This window comes from Tripterygium wilfordii, chromosome 22, assembly GCF_013401445.1.
Source record: "Tripterygium wilfordii isolate XIE 37 chromosome 22, ASM1340144v1, whole genome shotgun sequence".
NCBI lineage: Eukaryota > Viridiplantae > Streptophyta > Magnoliopsida > Celastrales > Celastraceae > Tripterygium > Tripterygium wilfordii.
In genome coordinates this window covers 3,551,802-3,566,206 of record NC_052253.1, presented here as the reverse complement: position 1 = coordinate 3,566,206, position 14,405 = coordinate 3,551,802, and the positions used below count along the sequence as shown (strand labels likewise).

General features: G+C 36.6%; 2 protein-coding genes and 1 non-coding gene across 3 annotated transcripts; 1 reads left to right on the top strand and 2 right to left on the bottom strand.

The window, feature by feature from the left end:
* Positions 1-364: 364 nt before the first annotated feature.
* Positions 365-438, bottom strand: TRNAN-GUU. Its single transcript has one exon. It is a non-coding gene; the product is annotated as a tRNA-Asn (tRNA).
* An 815-nt stretch (positions 439-1,253) lies between these two features.
* LOC119991589 (protein MODIFIED TRANSPORT TO THE VACUOLE 1-like) lies at positions 1,254-6,924 on the top strand. Its single transcript, XM_038837926.1, has 5 exons — positions 1,254-1,851; positions 2,957-3,706; positions 3,789-3,944; positions 4,741-5,694; positions 6,468-6,924. Exons 1-5 carry the CDS (start codon positions 1,645-1,647, stop codon positions 6,513-6,515), a joined length of 2,115 nt encoding a protein of 704 aa, XP_038693854.1. The 5' UTR covers positions 1,254-1,644; the 3' UTR covers positions 6,516-6,924.
* Positions 6,925-7,553: 629 nt separating this feature from the next.
* On the bottom strand, positions 7,554-11,030 carry LOC119992187. Its single transcript, XM_038838854.1, has 9 exons — positions 10,576-11,030; positions 10,176-10,252; positions 9,869-10,097; positions 9,611-9,765; positions 9,468-9,513; positions 9,246-9,337; positions 8,969-9,065; positions 8,141-8,197; positions 7,554-7,982 (listed from the first exon to the last, which is right to left on the bottom strand). The coding sequence occupies exons 1-9, from the start codon at positions 10,699-10,701 to the stop codon at positions 7,869-7,871; spliced, it is 993 nt and encodes a 330-aa protein (XP_038694782.1). The 5' UTR covers positions 10,702-11,030; the 3' UTR covers positions 7,554-7,868.
* Between the last annotated feature and the right edge of the window lie 3,375 nt (positions 11,031-14,405).

Here is a 14,405-nt window from a genome sequence, read left to right as displayed (position 1 = left end):
ATATATCGACACTGAATAATGAACCGTCGTTGAAGCAAAAACTAATTCACGTTAAGGAATTGACACGGATTAAATAGCGGTGTTTTTTGTGAAAGGAAAACTAGAGCAAAAATGAATTGATTAAATAACAGTAAAAATTATTTTATATATGCTACGAAATTTAATTTACATGAACAAATGCAAAATCTACGTGGAGGTTCTTGAGGCTCATTGACCTGGTCTTTATGGTCAGGAACTGTGAACAGCTCAAAAAGAGATAAATCGGCCCATGGTTAGTTAGCCTGTTCAAAAAGAGGTCGAGGCCTAAAGGCCCGAAAAACCGTACATTGGCCCATGCGAGGATTGGAAAAATGAATCAAAGATTCGCTAGAGGAAGGGGTTGAACCTTCGACCTTGTGGTTAACAGCCACACGCTCTAACCAACTGAGCTACTCCAGCTACTTTGATTACTTTTGGTCCATGATAATACATTAATTATATTAAGTCTGTGCAAAAATAAAATTTCATTATCTGGTTTGATTTTCACTTGGATAACGAAATGGACACAATTTAATATATATCACATATATGGCTTAGTGATAGAAGTCCAAGAAGTAATATTTCACATTTTGTTGCGTGGTCTTTTATTTAGCTTCGAAGCTATGCTGCATGCCAATAAATCTGGATGCATATGAAGGACTTGAAGATCTAGACATGCAGTTCCTTGCTTGTAGAAACACAAAGGAAGCTTCGTATAGGGTGCTTTTGAGGGAAATTTTGAATCAAATAAGGATTGTTTATCTGCAGGAAGTCCCAGTTAATTTAGAGGAAAATGAACAATAATGGGTAGTCCTATGATATCCCATGCTGTGGGTGCTAGTGCTGCCACTTTTGTGCTACTTGCTGTATGTATTTCTAATTTATTGTAATTGGATTTTTCCTTAATGGCGACATGATTTATTTTATTATTGAATTTTTTTTTCGAGATACTAACATTTTTTTGGAGCAATACATACATACATACGAAGGATGCATTTATCACGTGCTTTAAGGGGATTATGGTATTACCTTGGAACATGTGTGGCCTTTGAGCCAATAAAGTGTAACAATTCGAGGCCCATGAATGTCCCAGTACGAGTTTCAGGGCCGGGCCCACAAAGCAACGGCCGATATTATTAATATATACGTACTAAAAGACAATTTAGTACATGGGCTAGCGTGCGCTTGTGCCCGAGAATCGCACACGTATGTGACTCATTCAAGTCCGCTGCTGACCTGTCTTTTGGTACCAAAAGCTGTCTGTTTTTACCGGCCACGCCCAACACGTTCCTCTCTCCCTTGTTCGAGCAGCTGAAACTTGAAAGTTCTTTACGTCGGCGATCAGACCTAATTCAGTGAAATCGGACACATTCGAATCAACATAAATCAAATTGTTGAATCTCTGATCGCAATCCACTTATTTCGACGGCCCCTATTCACCCGAATCACACCTTTCAGATCCATCTCAATTCTTCTCAATCGCGATTTTTTTTTTCAGTTAACAAACGACCGTTTTGGGGCTTTGTACAATTTGAGGAGAACAGTTCGATTTTTGAATCGAGAGGGGTTTAATTTGGGCTTATTAGTTTTCGGGAAGCTAATTTTGTTTTCGGTGGATTGTGAGTCATGGATTCGAGCCGTAGAGCTGTAGAATCGTTTTGGAGATCTCGCATGATCGATACAGCGACCTCCGATGAGGAAAAGGTGACTCCTGTTTACAAACTGGAGGAGATATGCGAGCTCCTTCGATCCTCGCATGTTAGCATCGTCAAGGAGGTCTCCGAGTTCATATTGAGGCGACTCGAGCATAAGAGCCCTATTGTTAAACAGAAGGTATTTTATTGTGCTTATTATTGTTGAATATGTGCGAATTATACACTGAAATTGGAAAATTTTAAGTTGTTTCAATTGCTAGTTGGTTTTGAATTGGTGAAATCTTCAGTTTATTTGGTATCGGTGATAGGGTTTGCGATAGTCGTCTGTTCTGTTTTGGTAGGGCTTTGTAAAATGCGAGGATGGTAAGTCTCAATATAGTTGAAATGGGTTTCTGATAGTTCATATTCTGCTTGGTCGGCAAGATTATTTTTTGGGGGGAGCTGAGGCAAGAGTGTAATTTAAAGTAATTATCTTTTTTGTTGCTGAGAAAATTTGTAAAAGATATAATCTTCTCATCTTTAAAGCTGTAATATCAAACACCCTCAAGTATCTACCTGATTCTGTAATGGATTCTGCTTCATCATTTGAGCCTATCTAGAGTTATGCTATCCAGTAATTGTGCCATCAATTCTCTCATAGCATCTTCCCCTTGGTTTTTCTTTCCCTTCCACTTTTAGCAGCATAGCACCATCTTTAGTTTTTTACACTGCGTTCGAAATTACCTGTACCTTATATCCAATTATCTTCTTCCTTATCGTGATTTCCTTGTGTTGTCTCTCTGTTAATGAAACATTCTCATCTCTGCTGCATTGATCTTTTGATTATGTTGTCTGTGCATATGGGAGACCGGAGACCTGTACATTTTACTCTTTATCCTTAAAGACGTCATTTGGTGGCTCAAAACACCAAGTGCATTCTTCCATTTCATCCTGATGGCTTTGATATTGTGGAAACACCCTCCTTAGTGTCTCCTCCATTCTGAATTATTTACCTGAGATATTTAATATTGCTTGTTAGTAACTCCTTCCCTTGAATTTTTACTGAATACTTTATCTCTTTTAATATATTTGCTAAGATTATCCTTCATATTTATTGTTTTTTGTTTCTGTTTTTTCATCCATCTTAGTTTGGAGCCTTTAAATTCCAAGTTAGTTCTCGATTTCCTAACTTAGAGGTCGTGTCATAGTCACTTCATCTATGACACTTATGTCGGTTAATGATAACTGAATAATGAAATGAGATGTGTTAATACTTAATACTGACTGTCCACATATTTATGCAGGCTCTAAGGTTGATAAAATATGCCGTTGGAAAGTCTGGATCGGAGTTCAGGAGGGAAATGCAGAGACATTCAGTCGCTGTGCGTCAGTTATCTCATTACAAAGGGCAGTTGGATCCTTTGAAGGGTGATTCCCTGAACAAGGCAGTACGGGACACAGCTAATGAGGCAATAGCAGCCATCTTTTCTGCTGAGGACAGTAAGCCAGCTCCTGCTGAAGATCTTAATAAACGAATACAAGGATTTGGCAATACAAATTATGAAATGACCTCAGATGATAAGAAATCATTTCTTAGTGAGGTAGTTGGTCTTGGAAGCGCATCTATCAAGCAGGGGCTCAGTACTTTTACTCAAGGCCATTCTCTTAGAAAGAGCGACAATGGGAGCTACAAAAGTCCAAATCTTCGACGTTCCTTGACCTTAGAAACTGACGACTCAGATAGATTCGAACCAGTTGAGTTACAAACTGAAACTCAGGGCAGGGTTGGGATTTCAAGAAATGTGGCTGGTGGAGCTTGGAATCATGATTCAAGAGTAATGAAGACAGAAATAGTGAATGGAGACTCCAGTTCAAGTTCTGCAGAGAGTAAAACACGTGAGGAGAGGTTGTTGGAGACCATTGTCACATCTGGCGGTGTCCGTCTACAACCCACACGAGATGCCATCCAAGCTTTTCTTGTGGAGGCTTCAAAGTTGGATGCACCGGCTTTAACTCATGCTCTTGAAGCAAAACTCCAGTCTCCATTATGGCAGGCATGCTCCTAATGTTGATTCTCTGCTCCTTGACAATGTACTTATACTTTCTTTATGTAAATTCTGGGCTATTGTTTGACAGGTTCGGATGAAAGCTGTTTGTGTTCTTGAGGCAATTTTGAGGAGGAAGGATGATGAACCTTTTTTAATCGTAGCTGCTTATTTTTGTGAAAACAAAGAGGTGATTGTTCAATGTTCCGAGTCTCCCCAAAGTTCTTTGAGGGAAAAGGCTAACAAGGTTAGTGAGTCTATTGAATAAATTATTTTTAAGCTCTTCTTACTTTTCCATGTCTCATGTTATTGGGAAAAGTTGATGTAATGAAACAAAGAGATCTCTTCTTGCTTTTTGTATGTTTTCTTGTTCTCTCTCTGTGGGTTATGATAACATGTGCCTTTTGGCTGCTAGGCTTGCTGGCATGTATAGCTTAGGCACAAAGTACGGCATTGATTTTATTGCAAGTTTACCTCTGCCATTATTAACATTCTGTTGAAGCAAATTTATTCACATAGAGAAGTTTCAATAATGTGTTATGTGTGAGTAAACATTTATATTTAAGTTTGGCAAGTAAAATAGAAGATTGAGGTATTGAGAAATTCAGGAAACTAGTCAGGAGCCCACACGGATAGTACCAATAATAATATAAGTATTAAGTTTTAGCAAATAATATATAAATTAACTTTTCATTATATATAAATATGTAGAGTAATAGAATTATAATCAAATTAATATTACCTTATATGTGTTTATAGAATGGAAATATAATTACCATATAAATCACAAAGTTTTTTATTATTTATTTTTTAGTTAATTTTTTATTGGCTACCGCCATGTGGCATGACTTATACACTCTAAACGTTTCAGCTTTTAAGTATTTTATATAGATAAGTCTGAAATTTTATTTTACTTGTCTATAATCAACCGCTGGCCTTCAAGTACCGCTATATATGATTTTCTCCTCAATATATGATAATGAGAAGCCCTACATACTATTTCTGACATGGGTAACATGCATACCTTGCTCTTTGATGGACAGGTCTTAAGTCTTTTGGGAGGACAGGAAGGTGGCTCGGTGAATAATTTGGAGAAGTCTGCAAAGCCTGACACTGCTGCTGCTCTTCAGATACCTGATTTAATAGACACTGGAGATCCAGATGAGTTTTTAGTGATTGATGATTCGTCAAAGAATCCGATTGATCATAGCATAGGAAATCCAACAACAGCGTCACCTCCTTTAATTGACGATTTATTTGGAAATACTATGAGCTCTAGCGTAAGCACTGATGAACAGAAGAATGATGACGACCCCTTTGCAGATGTCTCATTTCACGCTAGTGAGGGTAAAGAACACGACAATGATCTCTTTTCGGGCATGACTAGTACTAGTCAGGCACATATGGTGGCAAATAAAGGTGGATCTGAGTTATTTGATATATTTGAGTCCAAACCTGAATTGGGACAGGAACAAGTAAATCATAAAACTGATGTTAATGATATAATGGGTGGTTTGTCAATCAGTGAGAATGCCCCGATAAAGCGGCAAGGAAACTTTTCTGGTGGTCTGTCAGAAATTGTCCTCACAGATTCAAGTAGTAGTCCTGGTCTACAGATCTCTAGTGATCTTTTAAGTAGGATGGTTGGTTCTCAAGGGGGTGGGATGAATGCAAACCCAGTATTTCCTTCGGGTAACATGCAATATAGTATACCTCCTGGCATTATGTTGAATCCATCCTTCCATTCTCAGCCAATTAACTATGGTGGAATGGGAAATTTATTTGCTCAGCAGCAATTCCTGGCTGCAATGTCAAATCTACAACACCTTGGTAATCTGAATGCGCAAAATGCTGGTGTTGGAAATCTTAATACTGCTAAAGGAGAATATGCACCACCACTTCCTGATATCTTCCAATCGAACTTTCCAAACCAAACTCTTAGTTCGACAATGAGCAGCTCAAAGAAAGAGGAAACGAGGGCATTTGATTTCATCTCGGTAAGTTTGCATCTGACTAACTTGTTCTGGGGGTATGCCCTTAATGCATACATACTCATCTTTTTCGAAAGCATAATATATGCATATATCAATTTATTACTTCTATTGGCATCGATATTGTAATTTTGGGGTGTTGAGATAAAAAAAAATATCTGAAAATTTGTCAGACATTGTGGCCATAGTAGATTATGAAAAAGATGCCTAAACACAGTGATTCGTGATAAAGCAGAATACAATGTTTGAACAAAGTTACAATTATTGTTTCTGATTTTCGTTTTCTGCTTAGATGTGTATTCAAATGCATACTTGGCAGAATACATGCTAAGATTGATTTTGATTTTGATACATATCCTTGGGTTGTAATCTGTACATGCTGGACTTCATCATGGTACATATGCGAAAATGTCTTACACATGAAGTTCATGCATGGACCATACTTACTCGCTGTTTTAATATCTATAACTAGAATGACATGGGTACAATAACATTGCTTCGTAAACTGGTTGGGGGGCTTTTTTGGTCTTCTATCGATGTAACTATGTTAGTGTCTCCATGTTATCTTTGCTCTCTCTCTGTCTAAAGTAGCGAGTTTGTCTTTTTATTGAATCAACCTGCTCATTTCAGTCTGTTAAGCAGACATCCAAGATCAACTCTTAAGATTCTCTTTTTCTCACATAGTACGAGTTTCCACATAGAAAGATTGGACTTGGCAATGAATTATCTAAATTGCACCATTGAGGCCTTGACAATGAAATATCTAATCTTTCTTGTAGGACCATCTTGCTTCAGCTCGCGACCCGAAGAGTGGTTTAAGATTTTGATGATGATGTATTTAATCGGAGCAGAACAGATTGAAGCCGTCTCTTCCCTTTTGAGGTAGCAAAAGAAAGAATCATTTTGCAATGAAATAATGTATGCAGTTTTTAACGTGTTTCCTCAGAAGAAACATTGTTGAAGATCAGTGGACAAAGATCCGCAAAATAAAGCAAAGAAATGGCTCATAAATCATTTTTGCCTGAGTTCCAGTGTGAAAATAATGTGTAGTTAGCTTTGTAATTTTGGAATCTATATGCCGTCACTGGTTGCCTTTTCTGCTTATATATCTTCTTAAATTTTTTGCCAGCTTCATGAGAAGTGCTTTTAACTCATGCATGTAGAAGTCAATGTAGATGGTAATTACTGCCTTTTTGTTTGAATTCGAGTTAGAAAATCATTTGTTGTCAGCTTTGTAATTTTGGAATATGTATGATCAGTATACGGTATCTACCGCTGTGTAAGCAGGCCAGGCGCTGATTGTTTTTTCTGCTCTTATTAAGACCCAACACTGGAGGCTGCTATTAGAAGATGATGTAGAACTTCTATTTGGTTGCCATACAAACAAATCAACAAATTCTTTCCAGTAAATCAGTCTATTTGATCGCTGATGGAGCTTGGCTTGACAAGAAAGAGTTGTTTTACATAATTAGCAATCAAGTTCTTATCTTCTTCCAAAACAAAAAGGGAAAGAGAAAAATCTTTGGCATCAAATCCTTGACTGGATTGAAGCCTTATAATTGCTCATGTAAAGCATCCCATGCACATGCCCCACAAGTTACAGAAGAAAGCATACATGTCCCTGTGTCAACAGAGAGCCTTGTTGGTCCAACAATCAGTTTAATTAACTCACTTCATCCCCGGTTGTAGTGGAATCAATATTCCTCCTCTAGAAGAAAACAGGGGTCAAGGTCGGCCAGTAAGATGATGGAGAGAAATCTCCGATCAACGATAAAACAAGATCCATTTTGCATCATATTTTATAGGATTCCTTGGCGTCTTAGCAAAAAGGACAACAAAACATGAAACAGGAACAAATGAAAATGTGGAGAAAACAAATTAGTATTAGATGGAGCTGCATTTACAGTCTTCAGTTGGTTGAGAATATACATGTGAGTTGCAGTTTTCAACCCAAGTGAATGAACAAACATTTAGGAATTTTGTTGCCCTGGCTCTTGAATTTCTTTGAAAAGAACATTGTGTATGGCTCTTTGTATTAAAAGAATTTAAGAAAAAAAAAAGCACTTGAAAACCTGTTGCAACTGTACAGGCAACAAAACTGCTGCAGCATATTCTATTGAGTGGCTTTCCCCCAAACTCTGCTTGACCTTATCCATGCTGAAATCTATAGTCCAATTAATTTACACTTGATGAGGTCCTGAAGATGATGCAGTAGCTGATGGCAACGTATGTGGATGTTGAATTATTACTAAAACTGAATCCTTGCAGCTTCTATTGTCATCAAGAGAAGTTGGCTACAAGTGCAAAAGAGCGTTTTAGTACACGGAGTTGTCAAAAATTCGAGGCAAGCGTGTATGTAGGCTCACATCTGTTCAAACTAGGTACGGAAATAAATTAAATATGAATGCAAGAAACTTGCATGAAATCATCAAAGGACTAGAGAATTGCTTACCACCCCAATGTGCCATTCATGACTACTAAAATCTTTGAAAGTTGCAGCATCCATTTCCTGCAACAACATGGATCTGTGTTATAAGAAAACAGAATGTATATTTTGGATACATCAAATTATGCAAACATTTACTATCACCCCCAATGAGTTATAGATCCCTCAAAGTTATCATGGTAAAAATATTCTAAAAAAACGTGGAGTATATGAAAATGCCCAGCATACAATCATCTCCCGAAATTGCAGAACTTGATATGAAATTTGCCAAAGGAGATAGCATCTAGATTATTCTCAGATATATGTGCAAGGTTGCCAAAATGGTGGCAAAGGCAAAAACTACGAGTCTTCTGGAATTTATGTGAGTAGACAACTTATAGTTACTTCCAAGCAAAGGAGCCAGAACAACTTAATTATTTATACAAGTGGACAATGTCGCCTATTCTAATTAAAATGTGGGTTAAGATACTCAAGACTAATAAGTTAAGCTACCGCATCCGCTATAGGCTTAAAGCCCAGAGATTTAACTTAAACCTGCAACTTTAAAGTCCTGAGCTCACAAAGAGTTGTCCGCATCCATCACAAAAAGCTTTACATTTGTTAGGAGTTCCCAAATTAGTTTTATGCTAATGAAAACTGGTTTCAGCAAATTAAGTTGATTGTCTACAGTTTGAATGAGAGCATATGAGTCTCAACAGAATTTATACTTGAATCCAGCTACATGGCTCCAATAATAGTCAAAGCACAAAAACAAAATTCAAACCAACAAAAGAAAAACTGGGGGGAGGGGTGGATTATTTATTGGGGATACCAAATGTGGAAACCTCGACTTACAATACTGTAAATGGGAGGCACAATCTTCTCCGCTTTAGATTTTACATGTGGCATAACAGAGAAATGCGGAGCCAACTCTTGAGACCTAAAAGTCCACCTGTAAGAGTAGAGCCATGAAAAGCATTTTTACTGGGGTGGATGAATAAGCAGAACCACAAACCAAGAAGAATAAAATCTACATTGCAATACCTTGGGTGCTATCATGAGATAATACAGATGTTTAGGAAAGCTAACTACCAAAAGACGACATTTATGACTGAGTGACATGGTTGCATACCCAATGTAGAGAAAGATGCAGAACTGTCCCCATTCTCGAACTAATAGACGAAGCCAATAATCGTCTGAAGAGCCACCCACATTGATGTATATCTGAATACAAATGTGCTTAAATGTTAGAGAAGCAAGTCCTCTATATAAATACACAGATAAGTGTGTGTGTGTGTTTAGATATGTACGTGTCTATGAACGTTTGTATGTATAGTGTGCTTGACATCTATACCATAGTTTCCGCCATGACCACTATCTGCATTGCACCCTGAAATTTCCTGTACAATAAGAGACATCCAAGTTATTTTACTTTTATAGCACACACTCTATTCAACATCGCAGCGCAAGTAACATATTGGAACACCAAACACCTACTTGAACATAATGTACTTTGTGTAAACTGCATCATGCATCACTTGAACATTCTCATCCACTATGAAGGCCAATTGTTCCCGTAGCACTGATAGATTTTGGGATATATGGCGGAAAATCAGAAAGAATGAAATTAGATAGTTAAGAAGCAGAAGGACCTGCATAACACGCATGTTAAAAGGATTAGTACATTTTAACCAATAAAAACGATTCAGATGCAGTCGAATTAGCAACTCAATGCCTTACTAAACAGGGACTCACAGTGAAGTGAGGTACAGAAGCTTTGTACCCAACAAGAGTCAAATAAAATACACATCCAAGCACAGCAGTAGTACGACGCTCAGAGATTGAAAGGCGCTCAAACATGATGCAGTAACCTCGAGAGATTAGTGAGAAGCAAATAAAAGAAGCTGTCTGAAAGAAAATTCCAGTTACATAAGCTCCAAATGACATCCACAGAGAGCATGTCTGAAGATAAAAGCAGGAATACCTGCACGAAAAATGCTTTCGGCCATGAAGATTATCTTTGTGAGAAAGGAAACAAAAGTTGATATGGAAGAAAACTCACCAAAACAAAAAGGATAAGGCGAGTTGCAAAACTTTAATTACTGGAAGGGATGCCAGTGTCCACTGCAAATCATTCGTCTGCTCTAATATAAAAGTACAAAAAGAACTATCACAACATGTAAACTATAGGCAGTAGCATCAAATTCCTATCAACAAGCATTCAATAAGACCAGATGAGAAAACAAAGAAACTGCCATCATATCATTAATAATAAAGGCGAAACTCAACCTGGGTCTATAGAAGATTCTACACAGCTATTGCATTGTTGAAAATTTAGATTCCCCAGTACCCCAATCAACAACACATTCAATTCCACAAATTACCCAACTCAAATCAGACATTCTAGTGTCCCCAAAATAGCTATTAAACAAAAAGAAGAGAAATTGGTGAAGATTACAGACCTGAAAATGGGTGCTTCTACTGATGCTTAAAGTCCAAGAACACGCGGCCCCGAACCAAATCGACAAGAAAGCCAAATACAGCAGAGGGAGTGGCCTATACGCTTCGTCAAGACCTCCGGCTTCCATTTCCTGATTTCCAGATCAAAAGCACCTCGTTGTTTCCTTTCCTTTACGGGGGTCGGACTTGAAATTAATGATATTTATGATTACTAAGTCCTCAAGCTTTCAGTTCCAGACTTCCTGCCAAGTCCAACTCGAGTCTCCACCCTCCACGCAGGTTTTTCTTGCGTTTATATAGGCTATCGCTGATACGGGCGCACCCGCTCGTTACTCATGAAATTACTGTGAAGCCCTTGGTTTTGTACACAAAATGGCTGATGAAATTATATGAAAAGACGATGGGGTGGTGGGGGTGTTTTTGGGGAGATGGAAGTTGGTGGGTATAGTTGCAGAACAACAAATCCACCCTCAAAAGACGTGGAGAAGAGAGCAGCTTTATTGCTATCAACCAATTTACGTGTGCGCATAGCAATCTTCCATGCAAAAACAAGAGCATAAATGCATCATATCATAGTTTATATGAGCGATGACCAACCAAATCAGTTCACAAAAAGCGACGTAGTATGGTTGTGACTTTACCAACTACTACTTCAATCCCAATTTTGGGCTAACAAGAATTGACCTTAACTTTTAACAAAATAGTTTGTGATTTGGTCATCAATTGGAATGAAAATTAGGTGAACAAACACCATATAACTTTCCGACTATTCATAAGCTTTGTGGTTTTAATAATGACATGTAATAGTTTTAATTTTTAATGGCACGTAGGATAATATGTGGCTTTCACTCACTGAAGGTGAGCCCCACGTGGGCGAACTCATCCAATAAATTCATCGGAAAAATGGGTTAGGATAGAATTGAGTATGTTTGTTTCTGATAGTTTGAGGATATAATCGATAAATTTTAAAATTTAAGAAATTAAATGAGAATTTGAAGATAGTTGAAAGAAAGACGATCATTATTCTGCCCAACACAATTCTTAACATTTTTATTTGAGGTAGACTTACTTTTCACAACCATGCTCTGACCTTTTTTATTTATTTATATAATTAACATTCAAACACTAGCTTTGTCAGTATGGGAAGATAGGGGGAAAAGGGAAAAAATAAAATAAAATAAGTAGAAAACGATTAAGCGATGCCGTTTCAAGGTAACATGCATCGATGCACAACTTGGGCTGAGCTGGAATGTCTATATAATTTAAACGGGCCTAGCCCATAACTTGACCGTCCAATTATAAATTCCAATTATTTTATGGGCCTGAAGGTTGTCTCCATATAAATTATTAAATTTAAAGGCAGTGCGTTTATAATTTTATATGAAAAGAATATTGCAAGTACGAGGCACATTTTTCATTTACCAACCCATCAAATTAAATTAATCTTAATCTTAATACTATGCAACTTGCTAAGGTACTTGGAGTAGTTGGAGACAAATTAAATTAATTAATTAATCTTAATCTTAATCCAACATGATTCTTTGTCATTAAAAAAATAAGTATCTCACATATGACTCTCTCCTCCTTTTTTTTAACGAGAAACTCATTCAAGACACGATTATGTTGGACTCCAACTTACAGGGCAAACTCCGGACACGTAAATCCTTACATCCCACACATACCATGAAATTACATGATTTTTGTCCCATGGAAGTGACTCCATGGAATTTGTTGAACATGAGGGTTGAACCTAGGATTTCTTAACGCACATTGATAAATGACAAAGAGTTATAATTTGTCTTCTTTTATGTAGACTACTTATAATAATTAATCACGTCATATATACTTAGGTAAATTAATAAGTGGTCCTATCACCTATGTATGACTCAAACAACAAAACAAGGAATTTGGTTACTCTTTCCCTGTTACATATATGTATTTTTCTCAGCAGCCTCATCAGCCACCACAACTCACAACATATATATATTATATAAAGATTGTCTTTCTAGCTAATTCATTAATTTATCTATGATACATTGAACTCAACTACTTATGAGCTAGCTAGGTTTTTTAGATAATAAAACATGAAATTCTCATCAACAGAAAAGTCAACATGTTATATATATATGAAACATGCACCAATTGTTTTGCAAATTTTCTTCTAGATTCTTTTTTTTTTCTTTTAATTTTGTTAAAATGCACCTTTCCTTTCGTTTGGTATTGGGGTTGTGGACTTGTTACTATTGGGTGATTTAAATTTTAGTTAATATGTGATTAACTATACTGTATATTCGTTGTCTCCAATAAATAAAAGCATCAAGTAGCCAAAAAAATAGCGTTGTATATATTGGAATTTATCTCTCTCTAAAGTGTGTAATATGTGTATGAAACTCGACGACTTTAGATTGGAATTTATCTCTCTATCTCTCTCTAAAGTGAGTCTCTCTATCTTAATGGTGAATCTCTCTGATATCAAACTATATGAAATGAGGATATTCTTAATTTGATTCTCACTAATAGCAATACATTTATAACCACGCACTAAATTTTAACCCAATCCAAATCGGATGTCCTAAAAACAAGCGTGTTAATATTGGTTATAAAAAAAAATCTAAAAGTGAGACGTCAGTAGATTTGAATATCCACTAATGGCACGTAGGTGAACTATGATGTGTATATATAAATAACTATATATATATATATATAATTTTTGAGTTCTAATGTGATAAACAATGATACACTAGCCTTGATAGGTATGTGGTTCTCATAAAGTGGGCTAGGAATTAAATTGTGGAAATTGTGGAAACATAGGATACTTATCACGTCAATGGATATTATAAAAAAAGGCCCTTTCACTTAACTAATCACTTTATGCCACATGTACAAGTAAGTGGGAAAAATATTAATGGTATCTAAATGAAAAGAATGTTATGGATACGAGGCAGATTCATCATTTACTCATTTACCAAGAGTCAATTTAATTGTTCATTTCTCAGAAAAATAAAATATTAGGGCACCCAACAATCATTTTTTCCCTAATTGATTACTCCCTCCTTCAATTTATAAGCTGTGAAATAACAACTGACAAAACACTATATAAGCAAATGACTACCAGTAAGTGTAAGATCGGAAAAGGGACGAGGTGGAGCTCGAAAGATTTTATTACGCGATTTTGTTTAGCAGAATTTATAAGTTGTGAAATAAATCATCAAGTGTTAAGCACTCGTTCGCCACTCAATTTATAGATTTTTAGCCCATAGTTTTATCTGTCAAAATAAGATTAAAAAGCAGTAAAAAGGCCATAAATAGCTTGTCCTAAACCCTAAAACATGAATGGTTCAAAGTGTCAATGATTGGGATGGCTCTTTTCTTTGATTTGCTGTAGCCTTCTTTTGATTTTTGAACAAAGTGAACAGTCGATACAGACAAATAAGCAACACCACTTAACGGACCCAAGGAAAGTGAAAGACATACGTGGACATCAAGACGAACGTTGCGACGTACATTTTTCCCAGTGGGACCCCCCACCTTGGTGACCCATTCTTCACTGGGTCCTACTCCGCCTTTCTTGTCCATTTTCCAAATCAACACTTCTACTCTTTTTTTTTTATCTCAATTATCTCAAATACATACGATTTCATTTCATATGTATTAACATATATAAGAATCATGATTTCACATGAATCATGTTCGTTTATCTCGGCATTTGAGATAACTCGGACAAAAAAATTCGGATAGTTAACATTTTCGTTTCCCGGAGATTTTAAAATTATCAGCTTTGTTAATAAAATAAATCATTCTTATCCCAACTCTGTGGCCCTGTTGTTGAAAG